Consider the following 17676-nt stretch of genomic DNA (forward strand, 5'->3'; position numbering starts at 1 on the left):
AGTAACAAATCAGATAAAAAAAAAGAAAACCCTTGTTAAACCACAAAAGCTAGCAAGGGATTTTGTTTAGTGCCTGAAATGAGCGTTTAACACTCCCAGTTAGAGAAATGAGTTTAGTCAGGAAATGATGTCTTGTTGCCATGATGCCACTTTCTGTGTACTAACTGTCCCCTGCATTTCTCATGTTCTCCCTTGTATATTCTCCGTGCATGGTTTATCAGTGCACTCCACTCTCCCCAAAGCTCTTTCCTTTCACAGCTTCATACCCCTGGATAGCTCATATATCACAGGACACATCAACAACCCCACTTTTCAGTAATTTGGGAGAAAGGAGAGGTATGAAAATCTGCTTGAAGTTGCTGGGTGTGTGTGAGAAGCTGAACACAAAGACCGCCGTAGCAGCAGTGCAGCAGCGTGGTCAGAATTTGGGGGCCATGCTGCTGGAAAGCAAGAGGTGTCTGTCAGTGTATACTTCATGCAACATTGATCACTTTGTACTATTTAACTTTTTTGTTGACTTTCAGCCTGCAAACGCAGATGTGCTGTCACTCAGATGCTCAGCTAGGCAGAGTTATGTGCTCTTGGCATCACACCGAGTGTCTGAATGGAGCATTTTGGCACCAGCCTGTTTGGAAGAGAGCTGTTTGCCTGCTCATGTTCTCATTAGTATCTGAGCTGATGAACGACATTCTTCTGCATTTCCATGTTCCTAGATATAGATCTGGCTTCTCTCTTCAGTCTGGGCTAAATGCTCAGGGGTAGCTGGCTGAGGAGCCTGTGTCTGCACTGCTGAATCCAGGCAAACACTGGGAGACTGGGGAGCAGCCTGCCTGATGGCAAGTTCTGCAGATCCTGTGAGTGTCTGGAAGAGTTAGTGTAGCTTGCCATGGTACAGTCCTTGATACTTTCAAGAGTGAACTGCTTCTACTGATCTACCCCAGTAAGACAATACACAATGGTAGCTCAGCTGCTGCCAGGATGTTTGTCTCTCCCCGGCCCCTCATAAATACCTTAGCTGGTTTTAGTTTGTGTTGCTGTTTTAGCTCCAGCCCAGAGAAAAGCCTGCCCCAGAAGTGTTGCTATCACTCTCCTATCACTCTTCCCTCTCCCCACAAACAACCACCATTGAACTCCTTATGCAGTAGGTGCCATCAACCTGCGGTGACTGTTCCCCACTCTGTCTTTTTATCTCTGTGAGAAACTTCTCTTTGAGCTTTGCTTGGCCTTTTCTGCTGGAAAGAATCCCCAAATGCTCTCTCCACACACAAGAGCAGGTACAACTCTCAGAAAAGGCCGCAACTGCATTCCCTGGATCAGCACCCACCTCTGCTGCCCTCCACACATTTCCTCTTTGCACTCCATCCATGAGCAGGCCTCCCCTGCCTCTTCCACTGTCACTCGGAAACAGCAAAGCAGCATAGGCAGAATTTGATTGAATGAACACATTTTGCCTGCCCTGTTACATTTGATATCTCTCTCCAGTTGTTGGGTGTTTTTGCTCTCTGTGTGTGAGCACACAGATGGCTCCTCTAAGCACCTCGGTCCCGGATGATTGCTTGTTAATTTTTGCTTTGGGCTATTTTGAGCTTTTTCCTCTCCTCCCAGGAGGACGCTGGTGTGGTGTGATGATGCCGGTGTGCCACCTAGTGATTGAACTACTCCCTTGTCGCACATCATTTATCGGGGCACTCAGTGCGCGTATTTCGGCCCCATTTGCCCATGGTCACCTGGATCGCAGGTAACCTGTGACAAAGCCTGCAGCCCCTTTGCTCTGCTCAGTCTGTCCATGCGGAGGGGATCCCACTGAACTGCTTTTCCCTGCTTACTTCACTTCGTACTTTTTTTCTTCCTTTGTACTTCTTTCTACTGTATTATCTGCAGTCTCTCTGACGTGGGCAAGAAATGGGAAATCATTTGAGGCGTGCTGGCTGCCAGCTTGGAGGTCATCCACGGCCATCATCTAAACCATCAGGCAATACTTTTGCGCAACGTGAAAATTTAGCGGTAGATACATGTCAATCTAGACTCTGGAGGAGTCTAGACAGTGTTTAAAGCCCTTTAGGCATGAGGGGTATCATTGCAGATATTTAACCACTTCTGAACTATTCGGGCAAATCCAGGCTGGGAGAGCAATACATGGTCCTAAGGCTGGAGCTGAGGTCTTTTTGTAGGGCTTTGTGCCTGCTGCCCACTCTCCAGATTCCCAGAGGCACGCAGGAGACTGGAAGGGAGGAAGACACTTGGCAGAGAAGTGCAGCACAGCCGGCTGACCTCCTCTGCTTCCCTGGCAAACGCGCTCTGTTCCCAGGTGCAACTCCCCAGACGTCTGACCTCCCGCCCGGTTCCTGCAGTCCCCCGGGGCACGGGCGTTGCAAAGAAACACCCATCAGTTTACAAGCAGCTGAGCAGCGCAGGTTCAGACCCTCCCAAAGGTTCAGGTGCCGGCATTGTACCTGTCCCTGGATGCTGCTGGGAAATCTGCTGGGTGCATTTGCAGCTGCAGTGTGACACAGAGTGCTGGGAAGGGACTGAACTCTATTCACTCACTACTCACCTGCTATGAGTCATGCAGCAAAATTATGCTGCAGAGGCTGGTACTGCTCGGTCAGTAACCTCTGTCACAGCTGCCCTTCAATAGGAGCTCAACTGCAGGGAGAAACAGGGTGACAAGCAAACTGAGTCCCACAAGAGGATGGGGCAATTAATGAAAGGTTGAGTGTAGGAAGTCCACAAACTTTATCACTGTAGATCTGTGTTGCAGGTCAAGGTGAGCAATTAACACTTCTCAAAGCCTCAAGAATCCTTCCTCTCCTCGTAGGGCAGCTGTGGTGAGGAGGCTCTGAATGTTGTGAGCTTTCTGATAATGACCTTTTTCCCATTCTCAGAGCAAAGGTCTATTCAGGCAGAAGGTGAAGCTGCTGCCTGGAGCCCGGGTCTGTGGCTCTCTGCCTTTGTCAGCAGCTGTGAGAGATGAAGCATCGCAGACACATGCTTCCACCCCTAGCTGTACTCAAGACATCCTTTGGAAACACAGTTTATGTCTTCCTGGCTTCTCCTACCAGTGCTGTTCCTCCTCTGATCCCACAACTAACTGTCCTTCAGTCTAGAAGTTTATTAGGGCCCCATGAAATGGCTTTATCTTCTCCTGGTAAACCACAGTATTGAGAGGTGATCTGGGATGTGACAGCAATAGAGAAGTGGTTACTTGTTTCAAGGAACCTCCAACCGTGATTCAACCATAAACCCTTATTACTATCAGTTGACCATCCTGTGGAATATGTTGTTCTTCTGGCTGGGAAGCCCATGGAGGTGAACACGCAGAGATAACCTTCCCTTCCTTGCACACTACAGGCCTTTCTCTCAGCTACAAGATCCCACAGGGCGAGTGGTGCCAGCTCACTGCTGGCCTCTTGTTTTTATTGCTCTGCAATCCACAGCCATATTTTGCATTTGTTTTGTGGAGTTTTTTCTTCGATTGCATCATTCAGGTGAAGTGTTGTTGTGAGGGTGGGGGCTTACTCACTAAATCCAGTGCTGCAGGATTCTCACTGTTGCACTCATTATCCTGGAGTTAATCAAAATTGACAGTCAAACGTTGTAAGTGTGGTAGCAGAATCTCTACCTGTGCAAACACTGCCTGGGGCAGGGATTTATGCAGTTGCAGTACAAGAAAGTGGATTAATGTGGACACTGTGGGGCATCTTAGATAGGAATGGTGCTTGTGAAGCTTTTCCTTGAGAGGGAGGACTCTCTTTCCCCTTATTTACTTATTTTTTATTCATATTTATTCTTCTACGAGAAAAGCTTCTGCCAGTACCTGGGCAATTACTAGAGCACAGCAGCACAAACTGGGATTTCATTGCTTCCATGCTGTCTTGTTCCTGACAGGTGAGCCAGTAGGACTCTCACCTGCCCTGTGGGAAACAAGAATGTTAGAGTGAATCCTTCCCAAGTATCTCCAGGGTCTGGAAATGCAGGAGCTGGAGGCCTGAGCATTTTGGACAGCTTGTAGAGGAGGCTGTGGCAGAGCCAGAGAGAGGCTGTAGCTGTGCCCTGTGCCAGCAGCGTGCCAGGCTCTGGCAATGAGCAGCAGGCTCCAAGCCTCCTCACCTGTTCAGGTGAACTGGGAACTGAACACCACTTTCCCTGAGAAGAGACCCTGTCTCCAGTGCACCATAGATATGGCAGGAACTGGAAACCTTAATTTTTCTCTCAGCCCTTTGAACTTGGGGATGAGGGGTAGGAATGCTCACCTCTGCAACTCCTCCTGAACAGCCCATGGCTGCCTCGAAGCTCCCAGATGCCTTGCAGGGGGAGAAGAAGCTGCAGCTGTGGACGTGATGATCTTCCCTGGGTAATAATGCTGCAGGCAGGTCTGTTTCTTTTGATGCTCCAACCAGCCATGAGGGCCTGGCTGAGGAGTGTACTTTTCCAGATCTTCCTTGTCCTCAGAAATGGTAACTTTGCTGAGACCACGTGGATCTTCTCCATGTGTAACTTAATACACCAGGGACCGTACAGAAAAACAGTTCATTACCACTGTAAAAGCACACAGGAGTAGGAATATTCCCACTGTGGAACCAACAGACAAAGAAAAACAATCCCAGAGGAACAGAAGACTTTGCATGTGGAAGGCACACAGGGATGGGGCTATGCAGTGCTGAAGGGTTTCTTTCCACACAGACTCTCATCGCATGCAGGTGCATAACTTCTCCTGGAAGGACAGCGGGAAGGACTGGCGAGTGGATGAGCTCTCCAGAGCTCATCATGAGCACCTGTAGGAAGGGTGGGAACGTGGGAAGAGGAGTTTTCCTGAGACACCCAGGGGAGCCTGAGTCTCCTCTTCCTCCTTCGTCGTGGCTCGGAGCAGAAGTGGAGGTGGGTGTTCAGTTCTGCTGCCGGGTTTAGCTACAGCTGCCAAAATCAGCCCTCGTTTAAGTGTGAAGGAGCAGGACGTTGTTCCTGTGTTGGAAATAAAGAGAGGAATAACTCAGGAGTAGGAGCCGGCGTGCTCGGCATCCGAGCTCTCCTGCAAGCTGCCCTCCTTCTGAAACACCTCGCTGTCCAGCTGGAGGTCACCTAACAGGTGAACAACACAGTGAACAACCTTCAGCCTTGAGAAAGGAAGGGCAGCCGCAGCTGGTGATGGTCCCGCCGTGGGACTGGAGGGCGGATGGCGGCGTGCCCAGAAACATGCTGCTATCGGGGCGGACTCGCGGGTATCGGGGCCAGCAGCTGCTGCTCGGAGGCTCCTCCGTGCCACACCGTGCCACGGACCAACAGCCTCGCCCCTCTCCCTGGAGAACGCCACGTAGAGCGCCGACCCCTCCGCCCAGACCCGCCGCGCTGGGCAATGGCGGCGCGACCCAGGAACTACAGTTCCCAGCACCCCCCGCGGCAGCAGCGTCCGGGAGAGCGCATGCGCCCCGCGCGAACTCCCTTTCCCGGCAGGCCGACCGAGCGCGTGGCCCCCGCCCCGCTCCCTCACGGCCGTGAGGCGCGCGCCGTGACGCAGCGCGGTGACGCAAAAAAGTGTGCGCCCTCCACAGCGATCGCGGCCGCCGCGGGGTGCGCGGGGCCGGCAGCAGGGGCCGGGGGCGGCGGCGGCGGCACCGCGGGGCAGCGTGCAGGTAACGGGGGCTGGGGCGGGCGGGACGCGCCGCCGCCGCTTCCCCGGAGCCTCGCCGGGCCGGGCCGGTTGGCGGCCGCGGCCTCCGCGCCGGGCAGGGGTAGCGGCGCGGGGTGGGGGGGGCGCCTCAGGGGCGCGGGGTCGGCGGCGGGTCCGCCCCCGCGCTAGGGGGCGCCTTCAGGGCGGGGGGCCCGGCGGGCCGGGCCCGGCCTGTCCTGTCCCCCCCCCGGCCCGTCCCGTCCCCCCCGGCGGGACCGGGCCTGCGCCGCCGCGCCCGGCCCGCCCCCTCCGCCGGGCTCTTCCTCCTGCGCTGGGCCCGCTCGGTCGGGAGGCTCTCTGGTTCTTCGCGTCTCCTACTCTGGTCTCTGCCGACCTTTAAACGTTGGGGCCACCCGTGCGTCCCGCCGAGCCGGGCGGTGCGGGACCCCGGGGGAGCTGTCATCGGCCGCCCCCGCCCCCGGGAGGTGCGGCCCGCGTGTTTCCCCTTCCAGCCGCGCGAAGAGGAATTGGTGTTGAAACGGAGCGTTTTTTTTTTTTTTTTTACCCCTTATTTTGTAGACAGCAGAAGTTTGTTCCTGTTTTTTGGGTTTCTCCTACCAGATCAGAACGTAGTTACAAGTTTGTTTTGTAAAAGGAGAAATTCCTGGAGACTGAATAACCTTGTGGTTTTCTCTGTCCTTAAAATGCCTTAATTAAAAATACAAAAACAAAACAAAAAGCTACCCAAAAAAACCACCAAGTTTTAAATAAATACTTAAAAGCAACATTAGGGATGTATTCAATATAACAGCCTATTTGGAGCTCTGTTAAACAGGGAAGTTGAACAAATGAAGGCTTCCCTCAGTGTAGGACACCAGACCACGTTTTTGTGCTCCAGAGATTGTGAGGCTTTTGTTCCTTGGTCGTATATTATTTCCACAAGTGAACTTCAGTGTTGACAGTTTGTGGTACTTTAACTTCCACGTGGTTATTTCAGGCTCAACAGGTTTAGACAAATAGCTGTCAGGTGCCTCATCTCTTTAAAGGATATTTGTGAGGAGAGGCAGAATTTTATTTTTTTCCTAAAGTAAGGAATTTTTTGTATTTAAACATAAGTATGAAAGAACTTACAGATGTACTGCTCAGCTTTGCTGGGCATTTAACTAGATTCCAACTTGCTAGTGGTGTTACATTAGTCTTCTCCTCTACTTTGTGTCCTCAGCCATACTTAGAATCATGTTTGGGAGCAGTGTAAAACTTGACTATTTAAGTTGGCCCAAAGTGCAGTTATTAGAATTTGAGTTGCCCCTGTGAATGTGGAATTACAAATCCTCTTGTAGTTTTTTGTCTGTTAATCTAATGTGTACATTAATTTAAATGTGCAATCCTCCTACAAAGTTGATTAAAATTGTGGTTTTCAGGAGTTGTTTTTTTTTTTTTGCTTGAGGTATGATTTTTGGTTTTATTATGTGGATCTTTCATTTTCCATTTAAATTGCTAAGTTAGGCCTTTTGCCTTCAATTCCCAAATAACCAAACTGTTGGTTTTCAGATTTTACAAGTATATTTATATTCACTAAGAGGTTTCATGCTTTAAAACGTTTATCTGTGGAAAGTCAGTGTGTCCAGAACCTCCTAATCTTTTCCCTGAGCACAGCATCAATAAGGGAATGACCTGTAGTGGTGTTGCAGTTAATGTGAGGCTCCAGTGCGTTGATGGACAGAAGGGTGGAGCTGAACTGCTCCAACTGTTCCAGGCACTGAATCAAGGTTTGTGGTTAGAGGTCACTAGAATTTTATTTCCTCGCTGTTCAGAGGTGTCTCACTAAGGTGACTCAAGCACTAAAGTGTCTGAGGTTTCAAAAACATGTGAGTACCTTGAGGAATCTGTGTCCCAATACTCTTTAGGTTTCCCTTTTCTGTCAAATTCTTACATCTAAGCTCAGAAGAGTAAAATGCCCATGAAATCTTTGCTGTGATACAAGAATACCCAGGTAGTGTTTAATATTAAAGCAATATCATGTGCACCAACCACGGTGTGCTGAAACAGGCACATGTGGGTTTTCAGTGGCAGTGGCCACCATGGTAGTTAACTCTGCAAATATTTGTCTTTCAAAGTCAAATCCTTTGAGTAAGTGCTTTATGTTTTGTTGATACGAGTTCTGTTGATTCTAAATATATTTTGGTAATAGTGCTGTTTGGGAAAAAAAATCCCATTCCATAGCTTATTAGATGTTCAAACTGAAATCTGTAGTGTGCCATGATTTTTGAAACTTATTAAGAGAAAAAAAGTTACACCCCCCTGCCCCCCTGGGAATTTAAATCTGATTGGTTCTGCTGGTTCTTGGAGAGCAATTTAGGATGGAATTTGTTTAGCAACTTGTCCAAGGGAGATAGTGAAAGAGCTGTTCTCCCAGGTTTCCTCTCCATTAGGCCAGGTGTTTTGCTGACAGTTGCAGGTTAGTTTGTATCATTTATGTTCTTGTCTTCTCTGCAGAGCTCTTCACTTTGGTTTAAGATGGAATTCTTGAAAAAGTGAGCACAGTAGGAGATTCTGTGGTGCCATCTAAAATAGCTGTATTTGTTTGAATAGACTGGGAGGGATAAGCCTGTAGGAGAGATGAGATGCCTTGGCGAGACATTCACTGTCGTTGCAGTGTCCCGATAGAAAGGGTGGCATTTCTGTGTTACAACTTCATTTCAGGGAAACAGCTCTCTCTCAGCACCAGTTATTTAGATCAATAATGTACTTTTTTGAGGCAATACTCCAGGTTTTCCAGATAGCTGGGATTTTTCCGTTTTTGCTTGGTTTTGGTTATAGCACAGGGTGTCCCAGAGGGATTGTGAGCAGTTCCTGTGGCCTTCCTGACTGAAACTTTGTTGACCTGTTGCAGGTATTGCCGGACCTTTCCTGTTTTCCAGCAGGAACAGTGTAAGGGTTGTTAGAGGAAGTAAATGGTTCTCCAGATTGCAGGAGAGCCTGCACAGGCCTTGTACAAGCTCTGAGGTCACAGGGCCCTTTTTTCTGTATCCCTTGAGTACAGAATGAAGGTGGGGATGTCTGAAATGGTTGAACGTGGATTCTGTTACAGCACTTGTGTTCTGAAATCCAGAGTGGATTTGTCTGAATGTTTTTCTGTGATATTTAAAAGCTCTGAAGTGCTGCTGGCAAGTGGTGTTCTGTTAATGAAAAAGGAAATGGAGCTTTATGAGCTTGGAGTAGTTTTTCTTTTTGAAGGTGTTTTGGGAGTGTGTGCGTGTGTACAATCTCATTATGTTTTTGCCTGCATCTAGGTAGTGTTTCTTCCTAAGCAATTTATGCATTTGCATCAAATTTCCTGATGTAGTTCTGAGATGAATGAATGAATAATGAATGCCCTAGATAAAATCATAATTACTTGTGATTTAGAAAACTTCATCTTTCTTCATGCTTAGGTAGTTTTTTGTTAGCATATGCCCACTTCATACAGTACTTGCCAAAATGGTGTTCTTGGAGTCACAGGTTTTTTATCTTTTTGTAGTCTTTGGGGGATGACTTTTGTGCAGTTTCTGCCAGTTTAATCTTCAGCCAGTGATCTTAACTTCATGCTTCCCATTTAACTAACCAGTCACAGTACATTAAATTCAGAAGCACCTATGAGACCAGAGGTAGAACTGTAGGATTGTTCATCCATTCCCTGAGTGAGGAAAAGTTTTAAACCAGTTGGAGGTGTCCACCAAACAGTTAAATTATGATGATGTTTTTCAGAGACAACTTGGGTTATAAATGCATATGTAATCTATGCTATGGCTGCCTTTAGAGTCGGTTGTTTGACTGACTCCTGAGCATGTATTTCAGGAGTTGATGTATATGTCACTGTCTTAAATGCTTCTGTATTTAACCATGGTTTGAAAACTTCTTTCTCTGGGTCAGTTATGACAAATGGGTATTTAATCTCCTGGTAGATGGATATTGGTTATGTTATGGCTAATGAAATGCTGAAAATCTTTGTGTGTTTTTGGATGTGAACAAATCTGTTTTGCTTTGTGTACCTCCCTCACCTCCAATACAAAGTCAATTTATAAATTAGGTTTGGGTATTCCTTCCTCCAGAAGTTACAACTCTTCACAGCAATCAGTCTGTCAGATTGGAAACTAGGGGCACAGCAGTATTTTGCGATAGATTTTGTTCTGGTTTAGGCTGTTAATATTTCTCGTAGGTTTTTATCAGATTGACAAAAGCTGACACCTGGAAATTTAAAGGCTTAAACAGAACCTACAGTGATAGTTCTCTTCATTAAATGGTACTTCAACAAGTCACTCAGTACTGTAGGAGTTTCTCACTTTTGAGGATAGGAAGATAAATCTTCTGTCAGCTGCTGTCATGCAAGTAAAGGCTGATAGATCTGAAGTAATTGCTCCAGTGCTCCCTCCTGTGATCATCCTTCCTTCCTACTGGAGCTACTGGCTGTTCTTGGAAACCCTGAACCAAGTGGTGCCTGTCTCTTTCCCAGCCACGGCTGTCCTGGGGCTGCTCCCACTGCCCGCAGTGCTGGGGCCGCTGCCTCTGCTCCTCGGCACTCTGTACCCGAGGAGTTTGTTGGCACTGCCACTGCTGGCTGCAGGGCATTAAACTGGGATAACAACACTCAGTGTCTTGCTGCCCTGGCTGGGTTGGTTCTTGAGTAAATCACCACAAAGGGTAACTCAGGTCTGTTAATGGAGTTGAGGTAGAGCTTTTAAAAGGCTCAGCAGTGAACACAGCTGTGGTGAGCTGTACATTCCAACCAGCCTGGTCAGGGCTAGGAAGCACCAGTCAGGACGTGTGTTCAGAGGTGCATGTGTTCTTTAGTCTGCAGGCAAAGGACCAGAAAGAAACTTTCACCTTTGAAAGCACTGTTCTGTCACTTTATCTTCTCACTCCTTGTTGCTGAGTATTATTTGCCTCTTTCAAATGACTTGTAATATTTGATTTAGAGTATTTCAATTAATACAGTGAAAGAGTGGGATTTCTTGCTCATTTTTATGCCCTTTTTTTCCTGGTTGTTACCTCATCCTTAGGCTAAGCCATGACTTCAGGATCTGGGCATGTGGACTCCAAGGCTGAGCTCACTACTTTGCTTGAGCAATGGGAGAAAGAACATGGCAGCGGGCAAGACATGGTCCCTATTCTCACCAGGTAAGATCTATTAAGCAAATTCATAAAGCTGAATATCTGAAGTTACATGACTACAGCTTTTACCATGTTTTTTCTTGAGGTATTTACATTCCTGATAACCTGTAATTAATTTTCTTGGTCTGGAAATCAAACTGTTAGTGTGGTATTTAAATACAAACTTTTAGTAAGAAATTTATATTACAAAGACATCTTACACAAACTGTCTCTAAAACATGAATTTAATTCTCTGAAATACTAGAAGTCAGGAGCATTAAATGCTTGACATCACTTTGGTATCTTCACCTGAAGCTTGTAAAACATTTGTCAAGATGGGAAGCAAGGTGTGAGGGGTTTGAGATTGCAGTGACATTGATCAGATTAAATGAAAGGATGAGGGTAGGATGAGTAGGAGGACCTATATTGAGAAGATATTATTGAAGCTCATAGGGCATGTTTAAAGTGAAGTTTTAAAACCTGACTGATTTCTTTTTTAAGCTGTGTGATTGACTGGCATTGTATTGTGAGAAAGATACTCCCTGGACCAATAAGTTCTTTGGAGTGGTGTAGGTAACACCATTAATTATAAGACAATATCTAATACAAGAGAAAGATATGAATTATCAGTTGCATTTGTGGTTTCCCAAGCCAGGCTTCATTTGGGTAGACTGACATTACTCCTGCTTTAAGAGATTTGCAGAAATTCCCCCAATTCCTCACAGCTCTGCTGGCAGACCCATGGCCTGCCTCGTGCGTGCAGGACTCAACTGCTCTGCAGTTCAGGAGCAGTCCAGGTGTCTCTTCTGCCTTGTTGGGTCAGACAAGTCAGTGCACGGAGCTGGAGCTGGCACTGGGTGGAAGTAACAGGAATCTGGTGGAGCTTCTTTGCTTAGGTCTGTGCTGTGCCTCACCCACTGGGTGCAACTTTTTGCTGTTCTTACTGCATTTTAAAAATAGCAGCACAGAAGAGGGAGATAAGCAAAAGAAAGCCAACCCTAAACACTTGAAAATTAATGGGTCTCTTGAAAATCATGAGATGGGTGTTGGGATGTCTTTGTGTATTGTCTGAAGGAAACATATGAGCTATTTCAATGCTTTTTCTTGTAGGCATAACCAGAAATTTACTGTATTCTAAGAAATTTAAAGACATTTGAATGGAACATGTATTTTCTTGTGCTTGTAGCAGTCTGGCACTTCTTGGTCCCGCTCAGTTCCTGGAGCTGCTTACATTATTTATGCCCAGACGGGTCTGATAACTCTGTTGATTCTCAAGGTTTCTGTGCAGCAGGCAGAGTGGTTATGAATAGTGAGGGCTTGGGTATTTTTGCTTTAGTGGAGATAGTGCAAATTTATTTAAGGTAGGTAGCAAGGGGATCTACTGGCTTTGGCAGAAATTGGATTTACAGTGCTTTAGTTATCAAAGAAAGATGTGTTTCTGTTTGCAGGAGAGAGTTTTAGCTATTTAGATATTTGGAATTTGCTGGTAGAGATGCTCCCCAGGAATCCTCACCAACTGGAGCTTGCATTGGCCAATGTCCTGAGGCAGAGCAATGCCCTTGCATATTGCTTTAGTCTTAGGGCAGAGGGAGCTGTGGCCATACTTGTTGGTGAGGGATATTTCTCTGCTTCCTTCTGCCTTATGAGCTAAATGGAAGAAAACTTCCCTGTGTGGATGAGGATCTGTTAAATGTCATGCTGAGGCAGCACAGGTGAGAGAGCAGTAACAGGACAAGAACAGCAACAGTAACAGCACCAGTTACAGACCACAGCTGAATTGTCACTTCCAAAAAGCTGTTTTTCCGGATTTATAAACACTTGAGTGTTAGAAAGTATAAACTGAAGAAATTGCTTGGAAAGCCTGTTAGTAAACAACAAATATTTACTATACATGGTTTTAAAAATACTGTAAATTGAAATGATCCTGCAATAAGTGTTACTTCATAGCCTGGATGGAAGTCATGTTCAACCAATCAGGCAAATCCTGGGAGTCAGATCCTTCATTGCATTCCAGGAGCCTCTTTCATCAAGGGAATAAATCAGCAGTTTGCCATCATAACTTCATCTCCACAAACCAACTGTATTGTGGTGTGGGATCCTAGAGCATGTTACACTGTTGCAATCTGCTGTAAAGGCTCAAGTTAGTCATTAATGCCAAGTGATGACACAGAGCAGGATTAGGATGGCTTTGTTATGCCATCTAGATCACTGGGAGCCTTGCAAAGCTGACATACTTTTCTGTACACCCCTGTCCCTTCCTTCCCCACTCCCTAAGTGAGCTCAGTTTGTGGCAAGTGAAAATGAGGATCTGACTAACTTTGCAAAGACAATTGTAAAGAGGAAAAAAAATTAGTAAAAGTAAATGGCTCCGTGTAAATCCTACATCTTGTCTGCAAACTTGGAAGTGGCTGCAGAACCAGTATAATGCCGAGTGAATGAAGGAAATCTTGAAACCTGAATAGAAGTTCTGTGGTTTTTCGAATTGTGTTTTGTTTACAGCCCTGTGTACCAAGTGCCTATGTTAGAAGGCAGGAATGAGCTTTGGTAGTTATTTGACTCTCCTGTTTCTTCAATTGAGAATAGACAAAGCTGCTGATCTAGATAGATTCATCCAAGCCAAGTCACAAACCACCTTTGTATGTGTTAGTTAAAAGAAGGGTATTGTAAGCAAGCTTGATTTTTCTTTTCTTTTTCCTTTTTGAAAATCAATTTCAAAGAGGCAGTGCTTTTTTTTTTTTTTTTGTATTTTAATCAAACAATTGTGAATAATTGTCTCAAAACCCTCCGTAATTAGTGATTCACGTTCGTCTTTCATTGAGCTGGTGATAATGTTGTTGTCCCTGAAAGCACTGGGAGCTGGCTCACTGTTTGGCTGCCTACCCAGACAGGATGCACTGGCCAGAGTGTTGTGCTCACTTTCCATGCTGCTTGTCTGTCCTTTCTGGCACGTCACCAAAATGCTAATTATCACCTCAAAAGACCTGACAAGGCGAGGGTGCTGCTTCCCAGCTCTCCATTTGTCTGAGTTTTCTGTCAGCAGACTCCCCTCAAGCTATTAGTTCTCATGGAAAAAAATGAGGAGCTGGCAGTGGAGTATTTAAGTAACTTGCTTTTGCCAGAATTTCTTGAGAGCTCAAGCTGTGCCACCTATTATTAACAAGGGACACAGTTTGCATCCCTTCACAATCAGGCTTATAAAAGTAAATATTGGAACCCCACAGGATCAACAGTTTGTTGAAAGATAATTGTCAGATCAAAGGCAAGCAGGAAAGTTCTCTGCTCATTCCCAATGAGCTAATTTGCTCTTCTTAGAATCTGGCAGGGATCGTCCTCTGTCACACTGGCAAGTCGGTGTAGTTCACAGAGGCAGGACTAAGTGCATTTTTGCCTCTAATCATGCCTGGGAACACTGGGATATTTTCTGGAAAGTAACAGGAACAGAGTAGAAGTCAGCAGTGTTCTGTAAGGGAAATCCTCTGTGAAAGACAAATATTTTTCCAGGGATTTCTGCAGCCTTCCAGCAGTTTTCCCTCTCCTGTGATAAACTCTGCCTAGATAACTACTCTGAGGTATTAAGATGTTGTTTTAAAATGCTGTGCTGCACGTAAGTGCTGCCTTCCACTCTGGACCTCCATAGAGGGGAAGGAACCCTGCTTTGTACCAAGGAAATGAGATTTAATTTGTTAATGTTTTTTCAATTTAATTGAGTGCTCTTTATTTCACCTCAAACTGCATATATTTCTCCTGTAACACTACATGGAGAAGGACAGTGGATGACTATAGAATTGTTTATTGCTTGACCATGGGATAGTTTTCCTCTTCTTAAGTTTGTATAAATAAAAATAATAATTTATTCTCTTACTGCTCATTCTAAACAAATTAGAGCATAGGATTTCTTGTGTCTACTGAGGCTGCTTCTCAGCTTAAGGGAAGGCATAGCTCCAAAACAGCTCAATTTTGTTTTTATGATAGAGAGGAGCATTTAATGTATTTTGGAGGTCTATGTACAGGGAGCTGGCTGAGTTTCTCCTTGTCTTATCTGTGGTGGTAGTTGACACGTGGTAGAAAGTTGGTGATAATTGAGTAGAGGTTACACAGCACTTAATAGAAGTATTTAATATTTATTAAATGCTTATATTTAATTATACATCATGGTTGAAATTTAATGTGCAAAATAACAAAAGACTGTGAGGCAGTTTGAACAGCTGCCCCTGCACAGACTGAACAGGGAGAAGGATTAAGTCACCTGTTCAGGACTTGCTCTGCTGCAAAAGAAAGATACTGTGGTGGTGAGAGGTACTACTCAAGCCCTTTAATTACTCTAGTTGTCTACACTATGTGTTGCAGAACACCACAAGGAGTCTAACATGAGTAAATAAAAGGTGTTGGCCCTTCAGAGTGTCATGTTTGTGCATCTCTGGGGTGTTGCTATGGGTTCAGTGAATTTTGGAGCTAAAAATGAGATGATAGTAGAGGCCAGTCTTTTCTCTCCCTCCTGTTGTGGACAGGCAGAAATCCTCTGGTGGCACTGAACACTGGGTGAAAGCTGATGGGCTGGTTTGGAGTGCTCTGACAGATCTGTGAGTGTGAGGAGCTGTGCTCCATGAGTGTGGATTCCGCTCACTTTGTGTTGTTCCCTCTGCAGAATGTCCGAGCTGATTGAGAAGGAGACTGAAGAGTACCGCAAAGGGGACCCGGACCCGTTTGATGACCGACACCCAGGTGAGGTGTCCTGAGTGGTTTTGGCAGCACCAGCTGTGTCCCAGTGCCTAACCTGGTAGCTCATATTCAAAAGTATAGAGCTTTTAGCCTGAATGTGCTGACTGCTCATGAAGGTCTGACACTGCTTTTGCACTGGGAAGCTGTGCTCTGTAGTGCTGACTCTAGAGCATCCCAGAGTCAATTTGAAGGTACCACTTCAACAGTAATGTTGGCATCTTGAGGTAGGAAGATAAGTGTTTTCCTGTTTGTCCCACAGGTCGGGCAGACCCAGAGTGCATGCTTGGTCACTTACTGAGGATACTCTTCAAGAATGATGATTTCATGAATGCGGTAGGTTTGCTCTGAGAACTTTCTCTGTCAGTTCCTCACACCACCTTACTGCTTTTATTCCCTCTGTGCTGGTTGACCTTGGTACTTGTTTAATTTTAATTTTAGTGGTGTCAGAATTCTCTTTTCCATAACAGTGGTTTTTAAGATGGGTTAAGAGCAACTCATTTGCCACTGTAAAAGTGACTCAAGTAAAGGGCTATTGGAATGTGTGTAGCAACAATTGAATTAGTTGTTGTCAAGGTTTATTGGTCTCTTTAAAGAAAATGTAGCTCCTCTGCTACAAGTCCGAAAGCATAATTTCTTTCTGTAATGGAAATGAATACCGCTAATTCCAGTACCTTGTTTTTGAATGCTTGGAACTTCTGGGCTGCCTGTAGGAGCAGAAGAGTGTGTCAGCTCTAGAAGACTCAGGCAGAGAATCAGGAGGCAAGAGTCTGCCTTTCCACTTGCATTGCTAACCTCTAACATGACTTAATAGCTAGAATTTTGTTACCTTTGTATCCCTGCAAACACCTGTATCAGTACAGTATTGCTGGAAGGATTCTGACAGATTGCTTGCACGTCTCTCTCTGTCTTAAACTGCAAGTGATAAGTAAATACAGGTACAATTAAAAATGTCCAATTTCTTATGGTCTTTTTTTTAGTTATCTTTTCATGTTTGCACTGTTACTGTTACAGTTTTTTGAGACATTTGTCTTTACCAATCAGTTAAAGATAGATATTTAGTCAGCAAACAGCAAGTCAGAGACTCTCTGCTTCTCTGAGAAGTAATTTCAACTTCTAAGGCACTGAGGGAGCAGGCTAAAGGCTGGCCATGTTGAGATCCAGGGCTTAGATTGGCATTCCTTACTTTATTGTTTTGCTGCTGTGGGAGCTGTAAGACTTTCACTGCTCTGGGTTTGGTCAGAGTTGAATTTCAAACCAGTGCTGTTCCTGATCTTCTCCAGCTAGTGAATGCTTATGTGATGACAAGCAGAGAACCTCCACTAAACACTGCTGCCTGCAGACTTCTTCTGGACATCATGCCGGGACTGGAAACAGCTGTTGTCTTTCAGGAAAAGGTATCACCTGTACTAAAGCTTGGGTTTTAAACTTGCTTTGTTTTGTACTCCAGCAAGATTTCCCAAAGGAGAAACCCGTAAAAAGCCATATTGAAATCTTGTCTCTGAGAGCCAATCTGTTCAGTCTTACTAATGGTTTGGGGCTTTTGCTCTTGGCTTGTTCAGTTAATCAAATCTTGGGTATTTCATAGCTTTTTAAAGTGTGAAGACTGATTCAAACAGAGGAGCTGGAACTTAATGTAATGTTTTGGGAAATGTTATAATTTGAATTGTTACTTTATAGGCCTGTGAATGCAGCAGGCTGTATAGAACATGGAGGACTTGCCCAGTAATCCTCAGCTCCAGCAGAGTGATAGCTTTACCTAGAGCTAAGTGATAAGCAAGTCGTACTTTAACTAAGCAGTCTAAAATCCACATGCTTTGTGGGGCTTATCTGGAGCTGTGATGGACAGCTGAATCAGACTTCTGTATGTTTACAAGTGAGTTGTTCTGAAGGAGTGCACACAGAGTGGAAAGTGAGGACAAAGTGAATTTCACTCAAGGCACAGTTTCCTCATCTGTAAGACTTGATGTTTTTCTCAAGTTTGGAAATGAGGTAGTCCTTTATATAAAAGTTCTAAATTAATTTCTCTACTATTGGAAATATGCATATGAATTCTAAAGCATGATTTAAAAAAAAGAACAATGTGCTCCCTTTGTAAAAGATTTAATATAATTTGAGCTCTTTGTAGTCTGTCCCAAAGCTGAGGCTGGGAAGCATTGATCAAAAAAAATGTAAAACCAAAACAACAGTTCCCCATTTGAGGAGAATATGACTATTTCCAG

General features: G+C 45.3%; 1 protein-coding gene across 1 annotated transcript in view; it reads left to right on the forward strand.

The window, feature by feature from the left end:
• The first annotated feature begins 5538 nt into the window (after positions 1-5538).
• DCAF1 (DDB1 and CUL4 associated factor 1) overlaps positions 5539-17676 on the forward strand; it is a 49106-nt gene continuing 36968 nt past the window's right edge. The window contains exons 1-5 of the mRNA XM_082288598.1: positions 5539-5630; positions 10648-10765; positions 15384-15460; positions 15717-15790; positions 16738-16851. Coding sequence (XP_082144724.1) covers positions 10656-10765; positions 15384-15460; positions 15717-15790; positions 16738-16851 — 375 coding nt within the window. The 5' untranslated portion in view covers positions 5539-5630; positions 10648-10655. The remainder of the gene's footprint in view (positions 5631-10647; positions 10766-15383; positions 15461-15716; positions 15791-16737; positions 16852-17676) is intronic.

The sequence above is a fragment of the Coloeus monedula genome (assembly GCF_965178545.1).
Source record: "Coloeus monedula genome assembly, chromosome: 11".
Taxonomy (NCBI): domain Eukaryota; kingdom Metazoa; phylum Chordata; class Aves; order Passeriformes; family Corvidae; genus Coloeus; species Coloeus monedula.